The sequence below is a fragment of the Clupea harengus genome, chromosome 22 (genome assembly GCF_900700415.2).
Source record: "Clupea harengus chromosome 22, Ch_v2.0.2, whole genome shotgun sequence".
NCBI lineage: Eukaryota > Metazoa > Chordata > Actinopteri > Clupeiformes > Clupeidae > Clupea > Clupea harengus.
This window is the reverse complement of record NC_045173.1, coordinates 18,739,083-18,752,364: the sequence shown is the minus strand read 5'-3', so window position 1 is coordinate 18,752,364 and position 13,282 is coordinate 18,739,083. Positions and strand designations below refer to the sequence as shown.

The window sequence follows — 13,282 nt, the reverse complement described above, 5'->3', positions numbered from 1 at the left end:
GGTTAGTGGTAATGACAGGTGTTTTTATCCATCCTTTACATGGCCATAAACCATCAAAATGAATTTGAAGATGATACCAGTGCTAGTTGTCTATAAAAAAACATACCTCATAAAAGCAAACTAATGGATAGTGTTACTTCAGCCAGGAAACCTTTCATTTGTCATTTTCTGAATAGACAAAGCCTGCTGAAACCATTTCAGAAATATAAAAAAGATACTTTCACAAGATGAGTTTTGGTCAAAGGAGAATCTGAGTGAGCTATAACTCAAAGGCTGATCATTAGAAACAATTATGATTCAGTTTCATCAAACTCATGACTCATGCTTATTTGTTTTTGTTTGGTAAATCAATAGCAACTCTTTTACTCTCTCCTGAGTGCTGTTCAGTGCAGGCAATTCATTGAGCCTCAGTTTGGTCCGTCATTTTCTCTCATCTAGTTTTGATCTTGCGGGGGGTCACAGTGAGGTTGCCAGCTGTGTGTATGCGTCCTGCACTTGGTGCCTGGGATGAGAGTAAAGTGCAGTGACATGACCTGATGTGATGGGAGAGTCCTGGCGGAGGTGAAGTGGACGGCTCGCTCTCGCAGCTGAGCAATTACTGCACAGAGGAGAGGCTATGGCAACACTGCATGAGCACCCGGCTAATTATGACTGGGGGTGGATATCGGCCGGGACAGGGTAGGGATAAGGAGAGGAGAGGAGAGAAGAGAAGCGAAAAGAGGGAGAAGAGATGCGGGGGGTGAACAATGACAGGAGGGAAAGAGGTGAGGAGGTAAGGAGGAGGTAAGGAGGGGAGAGGAGAATGGTGGCAGGTAGGGAGGAGAAGAAGAGTAAAGTGGGGAGAACGGGGGGAAATAGGAGAGGAGATGAGAGGCAGGAAAAGAGGTTAAGAGAGGAAAGGAGCAGAGGACATTTTGAAGGAGAGTAGGTCAGGTGAATGACGTGATTGGTGCTCCCTGAGGTAATGTGCCCTTTGTCTAAAGGGTCACAGAAATAGCTGAAAATTGACACAGAATAGAGGAGGAACACTCGACTGAACGTCTGATTGAGTCTCCACGGTTGGAAAAGAAAAAGAGAGAAGAGGAGGGGGGTATAAACATGACATTGTTCAGATTCCAGCGTCTGGGGCTTATCATAGGTAAGAACACTTAATCCAGACATTGAGATGAGCATTGAGGTAGACAAAACATTATTTACTTCAAAATGAGGAGAATTCACATATGCTTACTAGTGTAGGTGATTGTGTGACGTAGCTTTACCTGAAAGCAAGAACATTTTGTCATCATGAACCTTATAAGTGGAAACTTTCTGCGGACAGTATACCATCACCCTTTCAGTGTGTTTATCTCTCACATTCATTATTGAGAGGAATCAAAACATAGTATCTGTAACTCTCTCTCTCTCTCTGTGTCTGTCTCTCTCTCTCTCTCTCTCTCTCTCTCTGTCTGTCTCTCTCTGTCTGTCTCTGTGTTTATGTATCTATCTCGGCTTTCTCTGAATGTCAAAGCATTTCCCTCCGGGAAAACACGGAAAGCCAACATTACCTTAAATGTCCCACTAATGAGGCAGTACATGGGGAATAGACAGAGTCCCTGGTTGCTCCTAGCCTCTCTCATCATTACAGTACGCCTGTGTGTGTCTCTGCGCGGTTGCTGTGGCGATCGGCTTCCCCTGCCTGAGATGAGCCTGTTTTTCCCTTTTTCTCCTCCTCCACCTGTGCGTGATATAAAATATGGTTTATTTCAGGTGGTAATGAAGGATGGGGTAATTACTGGTGGTTTGAGGGGCTGAAAATAGAGGGGGAGTGGGAGAAAGAGAGAGAGAGAAAGAGAAAGAATGAGAGTAATTAAAAAAAATGCTGTTCAAAAACCAGATTGAAACAAAGCAAAGATAAATACAGATGAAAAACAATTGATGTGACATGTCAATCATCTTTATAGGGTTCCACCATACTAAGACACACACACATACACGTGCGCACACGCATGCACACAAGCACACACACACACACACACACACTTCCACTGACAGCAAATACAGATGTGACAATAAGGTTCAATAACTGTTTTTTTTTTTTTTTTACAATGTCCAAACAACACCACCAGTCTTATTGCTTTGTGTGTTTCTCCTCTCCTGAAACCTGCACTCTGTGTGAAGTGCAGGTGTAGAATACAAAGGTGCAATATAAGACCTTACATTTAGTTGATCTGTCTGTTTGTCATCAATAACACTGAGTGATGTTTATAATAAAATAATGATGTAGATGTAGATGTTGCTGCTGAGCAAGGAGCGAGCACAATTTCCCAAAACATGATTGTTAGAGTCAGTGTTTACATGAGGCTTTTCAGCTTTTAGTATGTTTTTGAAGAGTGTTTAAAGGAGCTAGTTAGGTGTAGTTCAGTGAAGCTCAGTGCTATGGCAGTGCACAGTATTTTATTTAGTGGTTTACAGTTTTTGTACATGTGCTACTATATTGTGAAAAGGTGAAGTCCCTCCCCCTTCTCACTGTGGTCCACGAGGGGAGAAAGGCTGGACTCCCCCACCGTAATGGTTGGGTCCGGGTTCCCCTGCACCTGTGGATGCTGGCCAATTAAGACTGATTGGGTCAAATTAGCCTCATGGGCTGCCTTATTATAAGGCGTACCTCATTGTTGTTCGAGAGACAGATTGGACAGGCTGGTACATAGACAAGACCTGTTGAGAGTACAGAGTTGTACCTGGCATGTTTTAAAGCTTTAGTTTTGTTCAGTGTACGTTTCTGTTTGTTTTGGGGTTGTGATTACCCTAGTGTATGTTTCTATGGTTTTGGGGTTCAAGTCCCTGGTTTTTGTATATATGTTTTTGGGGTCCGAGTCTCTTTGTTTGTAAATAAATATGCAGCTGTATTTTTATACGTAAGCCACTGTCTCCTGTGCTGTGTGTGATCCTGCCTGCCTGCAACCACGTTCCAAAAGCCTACATCCCACATCGTGAGATGGCCGGCTCGGGCCATTTTCACATATATACGTACTATTATTGTATATGGCACTACAAGCAACTTGGCACAGGCAACATGTAGGTTTTGAAAACTGTAATGTATTATGAGTTTTTTTCTTTGAGAAAATGGCTCTCCATTGTGGCTTCAGATGACTTTCAGAGATGTACGTACAAGATGTTCAGTTCACAACAAAATGGTGTCCTTCAATCATGGGCGCAATTGAATAGAATCATGGAACCGCCGACAGACATTAAAAGGAACCAGAAGATTAGTGATCAGGAACTAGATAAACATGGATATGTCCTCTGCCTTGCTAATAAGGTGTAATCAAACAGAGAGATAATACAGGGCACCACAAAACAGAAAAGAAAAGAAAAACGGACTGTTTGTGCGCTCCTGTAGCAGGCAGGATGCGGTTCGAGCCGTGTGCGGTCTGTTCGACATACCATGCCATGTTTTTAGATGCTGCGACGCCATTACGCCTGAAACGGGCACTAACAAGTAAGAACATCTGCCCCTGTATGCCTAGTAATCCCAGCTCAGATGGAACGTGTAGGGAAGCCTCTGGTGTCAGCGGTGTCAGCTCAATACTCCAGTAATGCACACATGTGGCTGCTCCTTAAAGAAGCGGCTCTCACTGTCCTCACCCAGAGCCCCGTCTGCTGAAACGGCATCCCAGGAGAGATGCTGAGAGAACGAAAGCCGAGTAGAAGCCCCGCTATCCTCCTCTAAGCTCCTCTGGGCTAACATGAGCGCACACGGCAGAAGCAGCAGCAGCAGCAGCAGCAGCAGATGGTTCAGACCCAGACACGCCGGGCCCTCCACATCAGGGCCAGATTCGGACCAGATGTGGTCCCAGGAAAACGGAATGTGGTTTCCAGGAAAGCTTATTTCCTTCTCTCTCCCCTCTCGACAAGTCACATTATTAGTCTCACTCGGTTGCTTAGTGACGCTGACGTCTTCAACTCTAGACCAGGCACAAAGGGAGACCTTGAGAGCTGGGCAGCCCTGCATTCAGTACACCCCTACAAACAATGCCCTCTTCAATGTCACTCATGTTGGAGAACCGTATGTGAAGCAATTAGGACATTTGCAACCACACATGGTTTCACTAAAGACTATTGCAACTGTTTCAGACATTTTTGTTTGGCTGTAAATTGATGTACTTATTTGGCTTATACAAATCAATTTGTCTCTCAATACACTGCCTTAATCGATTACTACTAAAGTCTCTCTTCTGCCTGGTAGAGGTAATATTTTCTGAGTCATCCTTCTCTTGCATTGTTACGAAAGCCCTTTTTTAACGGAAAATGTTGTTTTAAACACATCTGACTGTGCACTGCAAACCACTTTCTCTATTCTAATGGTGACCATGATAGATGGAAAAATCCGTCATCAGGTTAGCGTTGGGCAGCAGCAGAGGCTGAATGGGCACTTGAAATGCCAGAGGTGTGTGTCATGGTCAATGGTCTTGGTCACTTCTTAAGAGTGTTGAGGAAGGACATAGGAACAGAGGAGAGAAGGGAGGGAGGGGATGGTAGAAGAGAGAGGAGAAAGGAAAGATGAGGAGAAGAGGAGTAGGAGAGAGAGGAGAAAGGAAAGATGAGGAGAAGAGGAGCAGGACAGGAACAGAAGAGAGAAGGTGAGAGGAGAGGAGGGAAGGGGAGGGGAGAGAGGGGGAGGAGAACAGGGCAGAGGACAGATAAGAAAAAGGAGGAGAGACGGGTGGAGCACAGAAGAGGAGTGAATAGGAGAGGAGGGAAGAGGAGAGGAGAAGAGTGAATAGGAGGGTAGAGGAGTGAATAGAAGAGGAATGAGGAGAGGAGGAGAGAAGAGAGGAGTGAATAGGAGGGGAGGGGAGTGAGTAGGAGGGGAGTGAGGAGAGGAGAGAAGAGAGGAGGAGAGAAGAGAAGAGTGAATAGGAGGGGAGAGGAGAGGAGTGAATAGGAGAGGAGTGAGGAGAGGAGGAGAGAAGAGAGGAGTAAATAGGAGGGGAGAGGAGTGAGTAGGAGAGGAGGGGAGTGAGTAGGAGGGGAGGGGAGAGGAGGGGAGGGGAGGGGAGGGGTGGAAAGCTCAAAGGCAGGTGAGAACACAGCATTGTGTCTCTGCTGGTGAGAACTCTAAACAAGTGACTTAGTGACAAGACAAGACACAGTGCTCCTCTGACTCTTAATAATTCAGTGTGGCAGGAAAAACATAATTTATGGTGATCTCTGTTGAAAGAAAGTTAAAGAAGAAGCAAATAAGCAAGTGTATTACACATTACATTACGTGTGTGAAAATGATTCTTTTTCTGGTTATGTGTATTTCACTCTCGCTATCTGTGTGTGTTTGTGTCTCTATGGGTGTGGTTGTTTGTATGTGTTTGTGTTGTGGCACCATTGATAATTTGAAGCATATTTTTGCACTGTGAGGGAGGGAGTGAGGTCTGTGTCTTTGCAGCGATGACAAGGAAAAGGGGGGAGAGGGGACCAGAGGGGACCAGAGAGCTAACACTTCAGTAGCAAGGGAGGAAGAGAAGGAAGAGGGGACGGAGGGATGGAAGGAGGTGTGTGAGAAGACAGAGCAGACTAGAGACATCACAACACACACACGACACTCCGCACAACTTCCCTCCCCACGGCACACACACACACACACCCATACGCACGCCCCCACACACATATGCAGGCATGCACTCTCACACAGAACAGTTGCAAGCCATATCCAAGGACACACTGTTCTGATTTTTCTTTTTTTTTGAGAGAGAGAGCGAGAGACAAAACGAGAGATGGATACCCACACAGTTAATGCTGCCTGAAGGAGTCTAACTCACACGCACGCAAACACACTCAAACAGTGTGGTAGCGGAGAGGACGTGGAGAGCTTGTCTCACGTGTGCACACGTGTGTGTGTTTGTGTGTGTGTGTTTTGGGAGATGTCAGAGGCCAGTTCCAGGAAGCTGAGGTTTAAGAAGGGTCGGAGTGCCACTTTCAGCATCGATGGCTTTAGCTTCACAATTGGTAAGTGATTAAGAGGGGGAGGGAGGGATGGAGTGAGCGAACGAAAGAGAGAGAGAGGGAGAGAGTTGGGGGGGGGTACTGTTTTGGGTAATCTTATGGAAAACATTTAAACAATTATTTACTGATACTGACAAAGCTTATCAAAAATAAGGACATGATGACCGAGAAACAGACAATGAGTAAGTCTGTTTATGTGTGGATGTGTGTTTGTGTGTGTCTCTGTGTATGTATTTGAGAGTGTGTGATTAAAGTGCGAACTGTATAATAATCTTGTCATAACATAAGACCACTGTCATCACCTGGACACCTTAGTTTAGACCATTTGGCATGATATGGTTTTTTCCTGACAGAAGCTTTTTTCATTTTCTTTAGATAATTGCTTCCATTGTCTGATCTTCCATGAAGTAATTCACCAACACACATTAGATACAGGCTGCCCGTTGCTGCGCTCGTTATATATATAAATACTCTCACACACACACACCTATCCAATTAGCACAAAGGAACCATTGTAGGCTGCCTGTCGACCTCTACCTTCTCAAGCTGACCGCGACTCCATGGCAACAGGAGCCGTGGGTGTTAGGGGCTGATGCATGTGAGGGGCTCGTTCCCTTCTGTGGCAGCGACGTTAGCGGTAGCATTAAAGGTATCCGTGCTCTGCTCCATTACCCATCTCACCTCCGCACAGCTAGCGAGAGAGTAGAGCAGGAGGGAGGTGTGAAGGGTAGAGAAGGGGAGCAGTGAGAGTCTCACCTCAGAAAGGAAGAAAAACAGAAAAGAAAGAAGGGTGAACAGTGAGCATGACAGAGAAAGAGAAAGCAAAAAAAAAACCTTTGGCACAACCTCCCAGATTGTACAGAACTGCTGTCTGATATTTAAAAACATCATGTGTCTTTGTTTTTCTTTCTGTTTACCCATCTTAATTTTTAAACTCTATTCAGATCAATTCCAAAACTCCGTTCCCACCCCTGATACTCATCCAAAATGCATTATTCCCTGTATCACCGCGGTAATGCCATGCCCCGTGGCATCTCCACAACATCTGCTGGTTGTCATGGTTACGCGGCGTGGCAATCGATGGCTCAGTGGACAGCTCATCATTCTGTGGGACAGGTTGTCAATCAGCCTGCATGTTGGTTCGGGTCCCCGGTTCTGTTCACCTCTGCACGGCAGATTCATCGGCTGCATCAGCACTCTCACTAATAGCTCCTATTGACGAGTGCAAAGTGGATGGTAGTGAGTGGTTCTAAGCCAAAGATGGTGTGTTTGTGTGTGTGTGTGTGTGTGTGTATTGTGTTTGTGTTTGTGTTTGTGTTTGTGTGTTTGGGTATGTGTGGGGTTGTGGATGTCCTGAATTGAATGTCAGTGAATTATGTTAACATATTATTTTGTATTTTCTTTGGTCAAAACCTGTGACAGCTGTGACCATACAGATTGACATTTAGGTATCAGAGCCTCCCCTGCCACTCATGAATTTAACACATTTGGAAAGGATTTCTCCGCTCACTGGACTGTGTGGTGTAGCACTGTACACGCACATACACACACACACATGCTCACAAACAAACACAGTTTCCTCCCACCCCCACTTACATGTACAAACATCTTCAGCAAACTCAGACGTCTGCTGGCACCAGGGCAGAAGGGTAAAGCAGATCAAATGAATGAGTTTCCCTGGACTTAATTTTTTGAACGACTGGTTAAGTATTCAGAGACATTATGTTTGACATGATGTTTGATCACTAGCCCTTTTGCTTATTATAAATATATGTATGTTCAAATATTTTGTGAATTTCCCTTATTTTGAATAAAACCGAGTGGTGCAACAAAAAGCCTTAAAAACTAGAAATGATACATAATTGCTAAAAAGACTGTCATGAAGACAATTACTTATGTTTAGACAAATCAAAACAGATACAAATCTAATGTTTACGGTTACAGTGAATCTGGGCCCTGTTCGTCGTACCTCGTTTAGCGTGTTACCAAGATCATTTTCAGGATGAGATAACATAAGTCCCTCTTTTCGGTTTGTTGAAGCAACTTTAGCTAAATCACCATAGCAACACATCAATAAACTTGAACCTGCTCCAGCGCAGGCTAACAGCTTTAGTGAGCTGGATAAGCTTGGCACTCCCCTGGAAAAAAATGGCAGCTCCCTTCCTCAGAGATCCCATTGGCGAAGGAGCGATATTAGTCCGATTAGCGTTTCATAGGGAGAGAGTTCTACGCAATCGCCAAGATCCGTTATTCCATCATGATGAGTGCTTGTATGAGCGCTACCGATTCAGCCGACAAGGATTCATTTATTTACAAGACCTTCTCGAGCCATTTATTGCAAACACCACACACCGCAGCCGAGCATTGACTGTCTCACAAACTCTATGCATAACCTTTTGCTTTTTTGCGAGTGGTACATTTTTGTAGTGTCGGCGAACAAAGCACTCATAATTACAGTATATGACAGTGTTATTAGTACACCATAGCATATAATTATTGTAGAAAAAGATTAAGGTGGACTCATGATAAGAATAGAGAGAAATACACACAATTTCTTTTCACTGCTTCAATTTATTGAATTTCTTATTAATACATTTACATTTAGTCATTTAGCAGACGCTTTTATTCAAAGCGACTTACAAGGAAATGTAAGAATACACTTGGTAAGGAGAATTGAACTAGCAACCTTGAGATTACTAAACTACTCCTCTAAACAACTCCTTTACCCCCTGTACCACTATCACACTTGTCGTTTTATATACATACATATATATCGCCCCATACACAGCTTCTTGTCTTGCTCTTGCAGAGGTGGCGGTGTTGGATTTTGCCATGATTATGGTCTTGTATTCTTCATAAGCGTTCATGATCATCTCCTGCTCGCCAGCAGAGAAAAAAAGAGTTTAGTAGCCATTGTACCGTCAGAAAATCATGGTTTTGGTGATCGACGCTTCCCCCTTTTGAAGTAGGACGGCCACCCGCAATTGCCCTGATAAGTGAAGTCTGGTTCGAATTAACGACATTGTTTGAGCGCGGATCAGCCTTGGACGAACCGAGATAGCCTGTCCTCAATCATCGCGTTAATTTAAACTGGCTAATGGGACATTTGATCGACTTAACTGAACCACGTACGACGAACAGGGCCCTGGTGAGACAAGCAAACTGATTTTAATCAGAGGAAGCAGAGGCTGAAATAGAATCAGAAGAAGGGAAAGAAAACATGAAAAGAAGACACACAAACAAACACAAACACACGCATAAACACATGCATAAACACAGACAACCACACACGCACACACACACATAAACACACAAACATAAACACATACATAAACACACACACACACACACAAATACACGCACAAACACACATAAACACACAAACATTAACAAACGTATAAACACACACACATAAACACACGCACACAAACACATGCATAAACACACACTCACAAACACACGCAGAAACACACACACATAAACAAACAAACGCATAGCACACAGGCTGACACACCATCCTGTTGGTTGCTGGTCTCTCTCCTCCCCCGCGTACGTCTCATCTCTGTGTGGTCTCTGTCCTCCACAGTTGCTAATGAGGACGGCGAGGGCAACAGTCGGCCCCTGGACCGATTTGCCCGTGAGTAACGTTACACCCTCCCTCTGAGTCTGGGCCACATCCGGCCCAGAACTGGGTCAGCCTGTCTGTGTGTCTGTCTGTGCAACACAAACTTCTGCTAGTCTTAACAAGAACTGCATGTCTTTATTTGACATGTTTGGCTGTGAACTAACAGATGGTTTCGCTAAATAAGATGCACGCAAATCCGTGGGTATGACTTTACATGGCAACGTTTCATTAGCATTTAGTAGAGGATTATAGTTTTTTTCGATCATTTTCACACTTGTCTCAATACCATGTACACTTTTTCACACAGTCTCTTCACTCTTCAACTCTTCACACAGTGGGATTTACAGACACACACCTCAGCATATCAGTTAACCTTAGGTGCATTTGCACAACAACCACCAAAAAACTTCATACTTCACCCAAAAGTGACTCATGCTGCCGTAACTTTAGCAAATGTTCTCTCTCAGGAAGACTTCTTTGTCACTCAAAGTACAATGACCTAAAAAAACACAGACAACTTGAAGCATTGCAAAATGCATATAATATGTGCTGCTGTATCCTCTACTTTTGCACAGTTTAGTGTTGCATTGCAAAAGAAAAGAAACATGTATACCTCGTACACATAAAATATGTAATTTAATATGAAATACAGTAAATATGAAATTCAGCTATATGCCTCAAGACAGCTCCATGCAAAATGTTCTGTGGTACACTATAAAAAAATTACACGCACAAAAAAAGTATGCAGACACTTTTCTTTCCCAGTACAGTTAGTGAAACAACAACACATTAGACTACCACTAGAAGTGTCCTGCAGCCCTAATGCTGATCCGTGGTGACATTTTTATAAACTTAGAATTTACACTACTACAACATTCTCCCTTGCCTTGAATCTTTAGCACATGTTATCCACCTAAAATCCCCCATATTTCACAAATATTTCAAAGCAAGCTGTTAAGAGACTAAGAACAAACTTCTCTGTTGGTTTGCCTGTCACAATACTGTAGATACCAGTTTTGTGATGCAAGGAGCAGCTGTGATCAGTGGTACAGTGGTTAGTCTTTTTGGCTAACAAGTAGCTAATCTGGGTTCAATTCCTGGGGATTGCAAGATGTTATTGTAAGTCACTTTGGACATGTTTGTTGTGGTTGACTTTTCGGGTCACTTTGTCTCATTGATAGTCCATGACTTTCATATGCAACAGTAATAGTGGGAAAATGTCTTCTATCTATATTTTTTCTTCATACATACATTTCAACAAATGCTCTACTGCACCACTGTTGTATAGTTGTATAGTATAGTTGGTAACAAGGCTGCAAACAAACAAAGCAATGCAGGAAACTGAAAGCAAAAATTATAGAATAATCTGTTTTATTTCAAGTGTATAATTTCATCTAGTTGTGAAAATAAATGAATATTTTGTCTGGTTTTGAACTGAAAGATAACTGTTTTGAACAGAGTATCTAAATATCTGCAAAAAATGCTGTAGTGGCACAGCGTTTTGCTGGTTGTGAACATTATTGTGAGACAGGCAGCCATGAATTTTGGAAGAAGTGGTCATTGACTGCATTTTGTATCCAAGCAATGGAAAAATATCCACAGTTTAGTTCACATAGTCTACTCATATGCTGGATGTGTTAAGTGTTTTGAGAAACTGTACATGGTATTGAACCAGGTGTGAAAATGATTGGAAAAACCGTAATTTAAATAAACAAACTATTAACTTTTGTTTTTAAAAACCATAATTAATGATAGAATTAGTTTATGGTTTATGGAATATTCAAGTAAATAGTCAAACAATGAATGTATGCCTGTCTTTAGCAAACATTAACAAATTAAACAAATTAATAAATATAAATGAATCATGTAATGCTTAGTACCGTAGTTAATGCCCTGTTAAAATGAATAACTACATTTAATTTGAATTCAATTCAATTAAATTCAATCAAACATTTATTTTAGATTAAAATTTACAAATAAAATATCACTGTAAAGCATGACCAGTGGAACAAATCCAACTATTTCAGACAAGATGTTATAGATGTGTTACCTTAATACTGCTAGTAAACTGAACATTTGGTAATACCTCATGAGTTAAGTACAATTTAAATGGCTTAGACACTGTACATTCCTACTATATCTGAAGACACCAACTGCATAAAAGTGGAGATGAGAACCCTAACTCAGACACAGTAAAACAATAGTCAGCATGACTTGTTCAGTGTTATGTGTCATGTACACATTGTATAAAGGTTTTTAGGTGGATTTCTTGATGACATGGTCGAACCACAGGATGGCAGCAACACAGTGTTTTTTATTTACTGGGTCTAGACTCTTTTTCAAGTTGTCTTAGAGGATACTACAGTTTTTTCCAATCATTTTAGTTCTTGTACCTATACCATGTTCACATTCCCAAAACACTTAACACATCGAGCACACCAGTAGACCATGTGAACCAAACTGTGGATACTTGCCCCTATGCTTAGATACAAATGCTGGCAATGACACCTTCTTCCAAAATTCATGGATACCTGTCCCATTCAATGTTCACTACCAGCAAAACACTGTGGAACTACAGCATTTTTTGCCATTGTTTAGATACTCTGTTCAGAACAGTTAACTTTCAGTTCAAAACCTTACTTACAGTAATTTAGATCACTGTAGATGGAAAGATGCTTTGTTTGTTTAATTAGAATTAAATTATATGCTTGAATAAGAAAAAGTATTCTTAATTCAGCAGAAGGTTTATTTAGATTATTTAGTTTGTTTTGGCTTGCAGACTTATCACTATCTCTAATACTGTAGTACAGTAATAGAGTCTACAGAAGGCAAACATAGATGTAACTGTTCCTGAAGAGTTGTTTCCACTATTACAGTACTGCTCTACATGTAAGTCATAGGCTATCAGTGAAAGACCGTGATTGAAGAATGCAATTACAGTAAATTTGCCACACTCAATAGTGACATCTATTGTGAGAGGCAAACCGACATATGAACACTACCTTCAGATACTTGGCTTGGATTGACGTATTTCCAAGATGCAATGCAGAGGAGAATGTTACCTTAAATGCGAAGTTCAAACATAAAATTTTGACACCAAATGCAGAGGACAGAATGGATCAGCATTACTGTTGGGCCACAGCACACTTCTAGTGGTATTACAGTACTTTGGTAACCTGTATCTTGTGTTGATGTATGTAATTTACTGCGTAGGAAATACTGCAGTAAACACGTAGCATATTCATGCCTTTTTGTTGTAATGTAGTAAGCCTATATAGTGCAGTAACACGTGCAATTTTAGCATATGGCTGTAATGAAACATATTGCAGCATTTTAGAATTATTTGTTTACTGTCATTACAAACTTTATTACTGTAGTCCAAAGAAGTGTTTGTCTGTGTGTGTTTTTTCGCTTTTTTAAATGCAACACTACAGTAATCTATGCTAAACTGGAGGACACAGCAACATTTTATAGATGCAATTAGCAATGCTTCAAGTTGTTAGTGTTTTTTTAGGTCATTCTACTCTGAGAGGGAACATGTGTTAAAGTTACGGCAGAATTGATTGTGGTGTGGTTGTTGTATTGCATTTTGCACCAAAAGTTAACTGATATGCAGAGGTGTGTGTCTGTAAAGGCCACTGTGTTAAGTGTTTGGGAAAAGTATCCATGGTATAGGTACAA

General features: G+C 41.9%; 1 protein-coding gene across 1 annotated transcript in view; it reads left to right on the top strand.

Annotated features, from left to right (window-relative positions):
- Positions 1-5,894: 5,894 nt before the first annotated feature.
- The window catches only part of pde1cb (phosphodiesterase 1C, calmodulin-dependent b), a 69,893-nt gene continuing 62,505 nt past the window's right edge, over positions 5,895-13,282 (top strand). Inside the window, exons 1-2 of the mRNA XM_031559373.1 lie at positions 5,895-5,979; positions 9,563-9,613. Of these exons, the coding sequence (XP_031415233.1) occupies positions 5,895-5,979; positions 9,563-9,613 (136 nt within the window). The remainder of the gene's footprint in view (positions 5,980-9,562; positions 9,614-13,282) is intronic.